At 46.4% G+C, this 13404-nt stretch overlaps 1 protein-coding gene across 2 annotated transcripts in view; it reads left to right on the top strand.

Annotated features, from left to right (window-relative positions):
- The window catches only part of HUNK (hormonally up-regulated Neu-associated kinase), a 112242-nt gene that overhangs the window by 33514 nt on the left and 65324 nt on the right, over positions 1-13404 (top strand). For both annotated transcript variants that reach the window (XM_036880267.2, XM_057504031.1), the window contains exon 2: positions 11933-12225. In XM_036880267.2, coding sequence (XP_036736162.1) covers positions 11933-12225 — 293 coding nt within the window. The remainder of the gene's footprint in view (positions 1-11932; positions 12226-13404) is intronic.

Consider the following 13404-nt stretch of genomic DNA (forward strand, 5'->3'; position numbering starts at 1 on the left):
AAATCCTCCGTTTTGCGTTTTTTCCTCCCTTGCCAGAGTCGGTTTCTGGTTTCCCACCAGCAGCATATCTCCAGGGTGTCAGGACGTGATTTGCTTTCTGAATCGGAGCTGGAGTCAGGAGGCAGAGGATCCCACAGGGTAGACGCGGAGGGTCTTCCTGCTCTGCCTTGTGAGCTGACTTTATTTTTTTTTCTTCAGCTAGAATAGAGTTCTTGCCTTTACCCGGCCCGGTTCAGTTATCACCAAGATCAGTTCTAATGAGCTCTTGTTTAAACTGGGGAAGGAAACTTTTCCCCTCGTTTACAAAAAGACAGCTTTTAGCGGGCAGCAGCGGGTGGCGGCGGCAGGGAGCCAGGGGTCAGAAGCTGCCACGTTTTGCTACGTAAATAGCAGCAATTAATGGGCCTCTGTAAAAGGCAGCAATGTGTGTTTGCGTGTCTAGCACGATTCTCTCTGTGAATTGGAGCAAGCCCGAAATTAATTATAAAGCCAGCAAAGGATATTTTCTGCTTTCTGTTAAATAAGTCTCCTCCACCCAGGAGCACGTTCCACTCTGATGCATTTACACATATCCTTTCCTGGGAAGAAGGCATTAAACCAGTTTATTTCCGAAACTTCCCACCGTGTCATGTTAATTACCACAGTTTTCAGACCTTTTATACCGAATTGAGGCTTGGGCTGGAGCCTCAGTCCGTTGAGTCCCAACTCCCCACTATTCAGTTCATTTTATCCATTGCTGTCACCTCGATTTTATTGTTACAATGAGATTTACAAAGTTAGCTATTCTATTATTACTAATAACTTTCTTAAAGCTTCTGTATTATTTTGCTAGGGTTGCCATAACAAAATACTGCAACTAGGTGGCTTAAAAAACAAAGTTTTCTCATAGTTCTGGAGACTGGAAGTCCAAGGTCCAGGTGTTGGAGGGTGTGTTTCTCCTGAGACCTCTGTCCTTGGCTTGCAGACAGCTGCTTTCTCCCCGTGTCCTTAGCTGGCTTCTCAGGTATAGTGAATCCTCTGTCTCTTCCTCTTCTTAAAGGACACCAGTCCTATTGGATTAAGGTCCCACCCTGTTTTTCTCATTTAACTGTAATTACCTCTTTAGAGGCCTTGTCTCCACATAGTCACATGAGGGTTAAATCTTCAACATAAGAATTTGGTGGGGGAGGTGGGAACAGATGCAATTACATCCATTACAGGTTCTGATGTAGTTAATAGAGTGTTTTTCTTCCAGTGGCACTTGCATTCACTCACTCATTCATTCATTCATTCAGGAAATATTCGCTGTCTGCCAGGGACTGTTGTGGACACCGAGAGCATGGCAATGAAGGAGACAGAGGACAGTCCCCTCCCTTCTGTTGCTTGCAAGAGTCAGATTCCACACTCAAGTCAGTAAGTTCTGTGAGATTTAAGAGGTGACAGGTGCTGTGGGAAACAGACTGGAGCAAAGAGGACTGTGAGTGCCAGGCAGGTGTAGCTGTGATAGGTGGGTCAGGGAAGCCTCTCTGAGAGGTGACACGTCAGCAGAGTCTTAGAGGTGAGGGCTTGAGCCTGCAGTCGCAGCCCGCAGGTGGGAATACACCTGTCACATCTGAGGAACTGTGAGGAGGCCAGAGGGTGAGCTGAGGGAATGAGGGAGACAGGGAGGTGAGGTCAGAGATGGGCCAGCTGCGTGATGGGGGCCTGCAGACAGAGTCAGGACCTTGGGTCTCTCTCCAGTCGTAATGGGGATTCCGGGTGCATTTGGTTGGTCCTCACTTCTGGGGAGCTTTCCTGCCGCCCAGATAAGCTGCTCTGGAGAAGGTGACAGATGGTCCAGACAGGTTTGGGATGGAGAAAAGGTACCTGGCAGGTGCATAGCCCAGAGTTTGTTGAGGTGAGAGGGACTTGGGGTAGCATGAGTGGGTGGCTGATGGGGAATGAGGGTGCCCAGACTGCATGCTGCGTTGCTGGTTGTGGCATTCTCTCCAGCATCCTTTGTCTCTAGTAACTTCTTCCAGCTCCCAGCCATAGTGGGCAGAAACTGCTTTCTGCAGGGATGGTGAGACGGTTCCAGTCCATGCAGTGAGCAGGGGCTGACAGTCCCCTGCCTTTTGTTTGGCTGTGATCCTAAATTACTCTCTGAGTCACCCAGAGAGGGTCACCAGGTATGCCCTCTGTTCAGTGGCTCCTTACCTGCTTTCTAGCGCTTGCATTTAGTTTAAGTTGTGTGGCTTTTGCCAAGTCCAAAGTGGGGTCGCAGGCCAGTGGGGCAGGCTCTGGCCATCCGTCCTGCCTCCCTCCCTCTCTTCCTTCTTCTCTCCTAATTCACACGTACATGCATCGGCTGTGTCACTGTCTAGCACATGTTTACTGGGCCCTTCTCTGTTTCTTACTCTGGGCTTGGCACTGCGTATGCAAGGGTGAGCCACCATTGGAAGTGACAAGGGGGATTGGTGCCAGGGAGAGGGTTCTAGAATAGTGTTCTAGAGAAAGGATGAGGCTTGAAAAAGGGTGAGAACGGGCCAGCAGGGCTGATCCCAGAGTCTGGGAGGGGATCTGGAGGTATGAGAAGTTTGTGCTGTGAAGGAAATGCCGTATCATAGCCCAGTAAGAAAACACAAGAGGGGAAGTGTGGGACTGTGGGTGCCACGGTGTCGTGCGGGCAGTGGGTACACCGTGATGTGCAGCATGATGAGGCTGGTCCGGAAAGCCTCTCTGAGAAGGTGACTGTTAGTCTGGGGAAAGGAAATCCCAGGACAAAATACCTCTAAAAACCGAAATCAGTCAAAGGGAGAAATAAAGTTTAAAACCTGTTTATTGCTTACAAACTGCAGTCTGGCCCATCTCTCTGTCCTACTCCAGCAGCAGCAAAACCGGCACTCCCCTCGCCTCTCAGGTACAGATAAGCCCTCCATTGCCCAGGTAATTACCCACTGAACTTCTCTCCACCCCTGAGGAATTACGTAAACCCACTAAAGCCATACTTCTCTCCACCCTTGAGCTCCTGTTGATATGCATATGTACTAAAGCCAGGTGAGATATTCTGGATGAGTAACAGTTTTACCCACAGGCCACCCCTTAGAAATCTCACTTTACAATTTACTCCTTCCCCCTCTTCCAACCAAACTAACGACAAACAATAGCAACAGCAATAAAATCATGATAATCCTCAAACTAGAGGATTCAGCCTATGCAGATTAAATAAATGTACTTTACAGCACAGTCTCTCACTAAGCACAAAATATGTTTCTACACTTGTTTATTCATTCCTAACTTACTCACAAAACTTTACCAAACATTAGACAAAGTCAGGTCTCTTTTAAGCAACACAATCATGATTCTTAAACCAGAGGATTCAGCTAGGTTCAAAATCCCTTGCAGATTAAGTCCAAAGCTCATTAATTCCAGCCATCACGTGGCAGCTGCAGCCAGGGGGCGCATCCAGGGCACAAGGACTGTAGAAGCAAATAACCATGATTGTGGGGGACCACTTTGCTATTATTCCAGGAATACAAAGGAGGCCAGCTTCCAGGCCTTTTCCCCAAGGTGCCAGAAGAACCAACCACCACTGGTTCATGTAACAAAATGTCCAGAGCCATGTCCATTCTATTCCTAATTGCTGCACCCATCCTTGCAATGCATGTCCAATAAAGTGGGTGCCTTGATTGCTCTCAATCACTGGTGACGGGCCATAGGCTGCAAAGAGGTGCTCTAGGCCTCTCTTGGTGGTTTGCTGATCTGCACAACATGCAGGGCACTCCTTCCAGGATTGGCTGACTTCTCCAAAGGTCAATGTCAAGCCCCACTGACGGACTACAGCCCACATTGTCTTTTGCCCCACATGCAACAAACACTGATGTAGCCACTGAGCCATGTCAGAGGCAGGCTTTCCTTCTAGCCAGCGCACCTGGGTCAAAGGCAAGTGGCCAGTCACATGATATATGGTAGGTGTCTGTGCCACACCACTCCGTGGCCTTTGGGTGCAATCTCTCCCCCACCCCTTGATGGGATAGGTGGTTATTACCTTGGTTGGAGCTTTTCTGGTGATGGGCTCCATAGTCAACAAGGCGTGGTACACAGCAGCCGGTTGCTTCTCTATGAAGATGTACCAGACCTCTGCTCTTTTCCATAGTTGTGACAGGCTCCAGCCGGCAGCAGAAGCAGCAGCAGTGGCAGAAGCAGTAGCCTTAGGCTCGGGCCACGCACGGGCTGGGGTCAGCATAGCCAGCAGCAGTGGTGGTGCCTCCACGATCACATGAGTGTAGACACATGACCCTTGGTGCAAGTGCCACTTCTCCCCATCATTTCTAGGGGCGGCCCTCGCAAAGGTTGCACCCATTATGACAGATTTCAGGTTTAGAGGAATCCTACTGACTGCTCCAGATGTAAGTCCAGGAAAAGGGAAAAGGAAATCCCAGGGCAAAATACCTCTAAAAACCGAAATCAGTCAAAGGGAGAAATAAAGTTTAAAACCCGTTTATTGCTTACAAACTGCAGTTCAGCCCGTCTCTCTGTCCTGCTCCAGCAGCAGCAAAACCAGCCCTCCCCTCGCCTCTCAGGTACAGATAAGCCCTCCATTGCCCATTGATATGGAGGTGAACTTCTCTCCAACCCTGAGGAATTATGCAAATCCACTAAAGCCATACTTCTCTCCACCTTTGAGCTCCTGTTGATATGCATATGTACTAAAGCCAGGCGAGATATTCTGGATAAATTACAATTTTACCCACAGTGACATTGCTCAAAGAGGGGGGTCTGTGTCTGTCACAGTCACGCACCCGCTAAAATCACATTCACAGGCGGCACCGCATCTTACAGTTTAGTGGTTGAAGGGAAGATTTGGGTGCCTGTGTTGTAGCTGAGCAAGGACTCTAATGGTCGGACTTACCCAAGGGTGAGCAGAGATGACCAGGAACTCACCATGGGGAGGCTGGGGCAGGCTGGGGAGACCTCCCTCCAGGCTTCCTCTCCCTTGTCTGCTCCGAAGAGCCAAGCCCTGTACGAGAAGCTGCAAAGACAAGCAGGGGTCAGGCCTGACTTCCTGGGAATCACAGTGGAGTGTGTCCCAGTTAAGCGTACATGGCCTGAACCAGTCTGCTGTGGAGAAGCAAACTGTCGTCTGAGGTCAGGGAGGAGTGGGATTCAGAGTTCGTGGGCTCAGAGGGCAAAGTGGCTGTGTGGGGGGAATGCCAGGCTGGTGCGGGGGCGGGGGGGGGGTGGCGGGGAGGGGTAGGGAGTGGGGAGATGAGGCCGGGAGGGGAGCAGAGAGGCCCAATCCAGGCCAGAGAGGAGGTTGATGTCCACAGACAAGTCACAGCTCAGGAGACAGGTGTGAGCAGTCCAGGGGTTTGGACAGTCATTCGAGTCACAGCAATGGAGGAGATGGAGGCATGTGCCTAAGGTGAGGAGGGGATGGCCTGGGCAGAAGGAAGCACCGGCAGGCTGGGCTGGGAGGAAAAGCAGGAGGTGTGCCCTGGAGTGCAGGGGGCAGCATGGCCTCCTGGATGGGGTGGTCAGGAGGGCACAGAGGCCCTGGTGAGGATTTCAGGGAGTGGTGGGGAGAGAACCTACCTGGCTTCTGTTTCCACTATTTTAACTGTTTGCACTGTTATCTCCCCTCCATTTTTTAAAAGAAGTGAGGAAACTAAGACTTAGGTCCAGGCTACCAGGTGGCATAGAGAGGCTTTGAAGTCAAGGCACCTGGCTGCGGTGCCCTCACGCCAGCTGCTCTGCTGGGCTACCCTCTGGACTGCCAGAGTATGGAAGGCAGGGAGAGCCCAGGAAAGACCCTTGAAGGTCCTGCCCAGTGCTGGTGAATGCACATGAGCCCTTACATTTCCATTCTTCTGCACGATAAGGGAATCCCACGGGACTGTGTGATGCTCAGATGGGCTGAGTCCACCTGCCCTGCCATAACCAAAGACCACAGACTGGGTGGCTGGAACAGCACACTTTTCTCACAGCTCTGGAGGCTGGATGTCCAACATCAAGGTGGCAGTAGGGTTGTTTCTGGTGAGACCGCTCTCCTTGGTCTGTAGGTGGCCATCCTCTTGTTGTGTCCTCACATGGCCTTTCCTCTGTACATGTGCAGAAAGAGAGCTGTCTGGTATGTCTTTCTCTTCTTATATGGACACCAGTCCTATCAGATTAGGACACCACTGTCATTAACCTTCATTACCTCCTAAAGGCCTTACCTTCAAATACATTCAGGTTGGGGGTTAGGGCTTCAACATTTGAATTTTGTGGGGGACACAAGTCAGTCCAGAACAAATGGTAAACTTTTAAGGCACTAGAAAGAATCTGAGAAATGGACCTGAAAAGCCACGTCTTTTTCATACTATACACTTGGCATGTAGCATAGTGTTGAGTATAGTTTAGGTGCCTAATAAATGTTTGCTGAAGAAGAAATGATTCATTTGAGCTTAACAAAGATTATTCATTTAGAAACTAATCATCCTGGAAAGAAAGCTGTTTTTGGCTAATTTCCATGTAAAAAGAAAATTTGGTTGACCAGGGCCTCTTATTCCCTGTGCATTCTGGTCACTTAAAACATTATGGTATATATTTGCACCAACATGGATAGAGCTGGAGGACATTATGCTCAGTGAAATAAGCTAGGCGGAGAAAGACAAATGCCAAATGGTTTCCCTCATTTGTGGAGTATAAGAACAAAATAGCAGCAGAGTCAGAGGCTCCAAGAATGAACTAGTGGTTACCAAAGGGGAGGGCTGTGGGAAGGTGGGTAGTGAGGGAGGGAGATGGGGATTGAGGGGTATTATGTTTAGTACACATGGTGTGGGGGATCACGGGGAGAACAGTGTAGCACAGAGAAGGCACATAGTGGACCTCTCTGGCATCTTACTACGTTGTTGGACAATGACTGCATTGGGGTATGGGTGGGGACTTGATAACATGGGTAAATGTAGTAACCACATTGTTTTTTCATGTGAAACCTTCAGAAGAGTGTATATCAATCATACCTTAATAAAAAATTTAAAAAATATGGTATAAAAGCTCTTAGATTAAAGAAAGACTATGAACTTTGGAAAACACAGTATACCATGTGTAATGGGTAAAACACATGTGTGTGTTTTTGTGATATTCAAGAGTCATTTCTCTGATCAGTTCTTTTTTCTTTCTCTCAGTCATATGGAAAATCAATTTTATATCTGACTTTTCATTTTGGAGATTGGGTACATCAACAATTCTTGATAAAGTTTCCGAGTAATGAATTTTAAAGGTGGTGAAGGGTGATCGAGGATGAAGGGATGAATTTTAAATCCTGTTAACTCTGATCTTATGTAGACAGTCTCAGCTAAGTCAATATTTAGAGAAGATGAGAGACTAGACTGATATTAAACCACTGCCTTGGGATTTAAAAGCAACTGTATTCCAGAGAGTTCCAAACGCTGACATGTGGTTCAGTTTTTAATACGCTAAAATTGCTGGTCAAGGAAAAGTATATTTTTTCTTAGCTGAACTAAGCTTGAATGCCTTTTCACCTTTTCCACATGTTGCTTCATGAACGTAAATGGTAACAAGTGTCAGTTTAAGGAGATTTACCATGTGCCAGACCTAGTGCCAAGGGCTTTCCATACATTATATTAGGTACCACTTAGTTTAAGGAAGCGTGTGCCGCGACTGGGGCCATATACTTTTGTGCATCCTCATTCTAAGTAAAACTCTACATGAAATATTTTCTCCTAATACATAATGGCCATTAAGCATGAATTCCTTTCTGCAACTGATCCCACTCCTGATGAATGGGATCCACGTGCTGCTGCTCCTAGTCCTTCCTGGTTGGAGCGAGTGGTTTTCCCCTTCCCCGAGGAGCAGACCCACCACCTGTCTTCCTTTCCTTCCTCAGTGTCTCCTGGCCTGCAGACACTGCTCCTCTCCTGTATCTTCTGTTTCTCCACCCCACTCATAGCTGCTGCCTAATCATCTTAGATCTACTCCTTCTTCCTTTTTCTTTTTTGTGTTGGGGGATTTCCTTTTCTTATGAGCAAGTCTGCATGCAGCAAGCGGGTCTCTACCTCTGGGCCTCTCTACCCCTACAGCCGTCTCAGTCTCTGTCCTCGGTGCTGCCACAACTCCAGTCCCCTCTCTGCTCTCCCGCAGCCTTGCAGCCCTGTGGAGCTCTTTATATAGAGTCAGTGACAATATTGCTCACACATGTGTATTGAGCTAGCCGACCACAGGAACCTTCACTTTATCCACAGCTACTTATCTTGGAAATGGGGGACAGTCTTTGAAAAATGGATTCCTTTGTAACATTTTGGAAGGCATTGCATCTTGGGTGGATCTTCCTTTTATTGACCTTTCACAGCAAAATTGTTTTTCTTGATTAGCTCAGGACAACATCCAGGCTTAGACATTCTCCTGATGGCACCCGCCCCCTCTCCCCAGCACACTCCCAATCTGGTCCTTGGACTTGGTCCTCAGTGAATCTGTGCAATGGGTAAAACATGTATGCATGTTTTTGTGATATTAAAAAGTCTAATTTTACTCTAATACTCTCCTCACCAAAGCAGTTTATCTTTGCAGCTAGAGACCCATCATCATGCCAGGCTTCAACCTGGTATCATCAGTGTTAGGTCTCCTCTGCTGGCAAATCACATCAAATTAGATGCCTCCCTTTGCTGATCATTGATTGCCTTTTCCTTAATTTCCTATTCAATGATTCCCACTTCAGCTGTTACAGGTGAAGTTGATTAAATAGTTTTGTGTAAGCAAGAATGGCTTTCCATTTTCAGTATTGTTAATGCAGAGTTTATATGTTTAGAAGCCTGGTGATGAGCTGGTGTTTGGAAATGGAGAGGGGGCTTTATGGGAAACATCCAGTGAGGTAGCTTTCATGGAGGGACTCTCAGAACCAGCAGAACCTGGCAACCAATACACCAAATGATGGTGGAGCACACGCCTATCTGTTCTAGCAAATTATGACAAACTTGGTGGCTTAGAACAACAGAAATGTATTTTCTCACAGTTCTGAAGGCCAGATGTCCAAAATCAACTTTACTGGACCAAAATCAAGGTGTTGACAGGGCCATGCCCCCCTCTGACGGCTCTAGAGGGCATCCGTCCTTGTCCTCTTCCAGCTCCTAGAGGCTGAGGCATTCCTTGGCCTGTGGCCCACCACTGCCAGCTCTGCTTCCTGCTTCACACAGCCTTCTCCTCTGTGTGTTTGTGAAAAGTCCCGCTCCCTCTGTTTTGTAAGGACACTTGTAATGATATTGAGGGCCCACCTGGATAATCCAAGTTAATCTCATCGCATCTCAAAATCCTTCACTTTCTCCAAATAAGGTCACATTCACACATTCCAGGGATTAGGAATTAATATCTTTGGGTGACCATTATATAACGTACTACAGCAATTAAGAAGCTTAATTGTTCTAGTAATAATTGTGTGCTTTGTTAAAAAAGGCAGATCATATTACTGCCAGGATTTTAGACTGTTGTTTATTCATAGACTTTTAAGAATTTCATTGCCAGAGGGTGTAATTTTTAAAACATTACAACACAGACTCAAGGAAAGACAGAATCTAATTGTATGTTACAGCATCCCTCTTTGTTCTCACCAGTAGAAGACAATGAATATACATAGGTACACACATGTATATATGTATGTATATGTATATGTGTGTATTTGTATATATATGTTTTTGGTTACAAATAATTACAGCTTTTAAAGCTTTTAGTCTAGCAGCTATTGAACTAGTTGGGGCCAAACTACAGCCAGAGCATAACTTTTTCTGAGCAGACAGTACCAGCCTCAGATTAACTTGGGATAATGCAGGCCTCCAGCCTGTCTGTCCCATTGGCTGATTGTCCCTTTTTAGTCATATCTTTGGATCAAGGCCTGAAAATGCCCCATTTTTAAATGGGTGAAGACAGTCAAAAGTTACAAACGTCCAGTTACAAATAAGTCCTGGAGATGTGAGTCCAGCTTGATGACTATATTTAACAATACTGTATAGTCTATTTGAAAGTTGCTACGACGGAAGATCTTAAAAATTCTTACAACACACATACAAGTTGTAATTGTGTGATGGATGTTAACTTATTGTTGTAATTCATTTTGCAGTATGTACACTTAATCAAACTACTATGTTGTACACCTAAAATTAATACGATATTATGTGTTAGTTATGTCTCAGTTTAAAAAAATGGGACTCTGCTCTCCAGAAGGCATAATAGATTAAGCTCTTTACAGCTATTTTTGCTCCAATGTTTAAAAAAAAACTGGTTCAATGATTCTCTGGGCTAGTAGTCTCTGGGGCTGTTACTGGCCTTTATTATCTATACAGTGTTGTGTGTGGTGAAGAGGGGAGGGTCCCTGCCTTAGGGTTGCTTCGGGATCACAGGTGGTAGGTGTGGTGGGCATTAGGGAAGGAAAGTTAAAGGAACTCTGGGAGGGAGGTGGGATTTGAGGTAGTAGCTGAAGGAAGGACCGGGAGTTTGAGTGGGGGTGGAGTGAGCTTGGAAAGTAACCAGACCTGTTGCGGGAGAGTGAGGGGACGCCCGGGGGTGCATCTGATGGAGGAGAAGCCCCAGCTCAGGGCCAGGGAGTATGGATCTTGTCCTTTGGGCAGCAGTGAGCCCCTGAAGGGCTTTAAGCAAGAAGTCAGAGTTCCAGACCCGCTGGTTTCCAGGCGGAGTATAGAGTGACTCCAAGAGGCCAGGATGGGCAGCAGGGCAGAGTGGTATGACACTGATGTCATCATCAGGGCTAGTAGTAGCCAGACTTTTATTTTATTTTATTTTGTTTTTTAACCACAAATTTGTGTCAAGAAAATAATGTTTGCGTTCCTCACTACAAATATCTGTCATTTATTTTTTGATCTATATCTATGTGCTAATATACTCAGTGTATCCTGAAATAATTACAAGCTATAATTATAAAAGAAGGAAATAGATAGAAATGGAGGGTCCCCTGTTTTCGCCCTGCACCCCCAGCCTTGCACGAGCCTGTCCCTTGGTTGCCTGAGTCCTCCTTAGAGACAGTGCGTCTGGGCACTGGGGGCATTGCCCTGAGAGAGCCCAGCTGGTGGTGAGGGGACAGAGAGGAAGGCAAGGTGAGGGGGCTTCACAGGGAGGGCTCGAGATGATGCTGGTGGCCGGTCACATGGGGGAGAGGAGGGGAGGCCTAAGGGAAGAACAGGGTGGAACAGAACAGTTGAGGGCCTGGTGAACGGCGAGGTGGCTGTCACCGAAGTAGAGGGGAGGGAAACAATGATCTTCCCTTGCCCGCCCACCCTCCCACCCAACTTTATGTAAAGCTGGGGGATTCATGCATGTGACAAGTGGATTGTGGGGGCATCACCCAGGAGGAGCACCCGTGGGTCACTGAGTCACAAGCCTGGAGCTGTAACTGGCTGGGGCCTAGCACAGGGCCAAGAGTTAACCTGCATGGTAACTCACCACAGAAACAAGCTGGTCACTGGAGGCCAGCAGCAGCCCAGCTGGAGGGCTGGTGCAGGACAGAGAAAGGGCATGGAGGAAGGACGGGTTCCCTGTCATTGGGCACTGCATCCCCCAGCCCCCTAACCATGCCTTAAAACTGAAGATGGGGGCAGGTTTGGCTGTTTTGGAAGTGGAGGCACAGCTGGAGGGATGATGGCGAGTCCTGGGAGATGTGGGGAGAGGCCCTTGGCTGGAGTAGAACTTGGTATTTCATCCTGTTGAGACCCAACTTTGATCCATCACCGAGCCTTCCAGATGACCATTCAAGTTCCCTTATGTAGATTTCATTCTCTTCCTTAATAACTGAAACTTTTGGTCTTTCCTGATGCTACATTCTTCTTTTTCTCCCTTGGTGCTATTTTAGATAAAGTTTTTCTCTTAATGTAGAGAAGTAGCTGTGTATTTTCCTAGGGTCCTTTGAATAGTCAGGATTAACCTTTGCCTGCGATGTCTGACAATGGCCATGTTCTTGGTGTCTCCTTAGGTGGCCATAAAAGTCATCGACAAGAAGAGAGCCAAAAAGGACACTTATGTCACCAAAAACCTTCGGCGAGAGGGGCAGATTCAGCAAATGATCCGCCACCCCAACATCACCCAGCTCCTTGATATCTTAGAAACGGAAAACAGCTACTACCTGGTCATGGAGCTGTGTCCTGGGGGCAACCTGATGCACAAGATATATGAGAAGAAGCGGCTGGAGGAATCTGAAGCCCGCAGGTACATCAGGCAGCTCATCTCTGCAGTGGAGCACCTGCACCGGGCTGGTGTAGTCCACAGGTAAGGGCCATGCCAGCGGGGAGGATCACCAACTAATGCTGATTGGACAGCACCGTGCTTTAGGACACTCTAAGCAAGGCTATATCACCGTGGCGTGTTTTACAATACTTCTACATTTTTGTCCATGGAGTTATTTTGTGAGCTGACTTACTGCCAGTGCGGGGGTTAAAAGAGTGGTGCCTGAAGCCCGAGTGTCTCGGTTTGCATCCTAGCCCTGCACTTTAACAGTTGTGTAATCCTCGGAAAATTACTTAACCATTCTGAACTTCAGTCTCTTCTTCTGTAAAATGGGAATAGTAATGATAGTTATCTTACAGTTGGTGTAAGGGCTAATATGTAGAGTGCAATGAGTTAATATGCATGAAGTGCTTGGAAAAGGGCTTGGCACCTAGCAAGGACCATGTAAGTGTTGGCTATTTATCTTCTTATTTGTAAAATAATGAGATCAGTTGCTCAGGTACCCAAAAGAAGAATCAAGAATCAGTGTTAGAAAGCATGAGATTGCCTTTTTTAGGCAAGTGCTGGGGATGGTGCTTTCATTGTATTTTCATTACATATTGTAGTTGCTCTGTAGCTGTTTTATTCAATTGAATTAAATCTCCATTTGAATTGTGAATTTGGTCTTGAAAGTGAGGGGTGTTCCCCATAAGCTAAACAAACCTTGCAAATTATTATGAAAATCTGATTTTTTTTTTTTACCAGCCAGTTCCCTCCTGAGGAGGAGTTCCCACAAGGAACATGAATGGAAACAGCATTCCTCTCAATGTTGCCGTGGGGGGTGGACGCCTACTTTCAGTGCTACATTAAAATAGAATAAATTTTTTTTTAATGTCCTCTTTTTCTCTGAAGAAAGTGTTGACCTCTTCCAGAAATACACAGTTCTTTCTTCATGGAATGACAATCAATAATTACTTATGGGTTGTTAAGAAGAAAAATATCATGTTCAACTGACTATCATTTAAACAAGCAAGATCAAAGCATGAAATGTGTGTGTGTATATATACATTTACATTTATATATTAATAATTTATATTTAAAATTTATAATATATTTAAAATTTTTTACACTGAGATACAGTTCACATACCATAAAATCCACCATTTAAAGTGTACAATTCAGTCATTTTAAGTATTCACAGAGTTGTATAACCTTCATCACTATCTAATTTTAGAATATTTT

This window comes from Manis pentadactyla, chromosome 1 (genome assembly GCF_030020395.1).
Source record: "Manis pentadactyla isolate mManPen7 chromosome 1, mManPen7.hap1, whole genome shotgun sequence".
Taxonomy (NCBI): Eukaryota; Metazoa; Chordata; class Mammalia; order Pholidota; family Manidae; genus Manis; species Manis pentadactyla.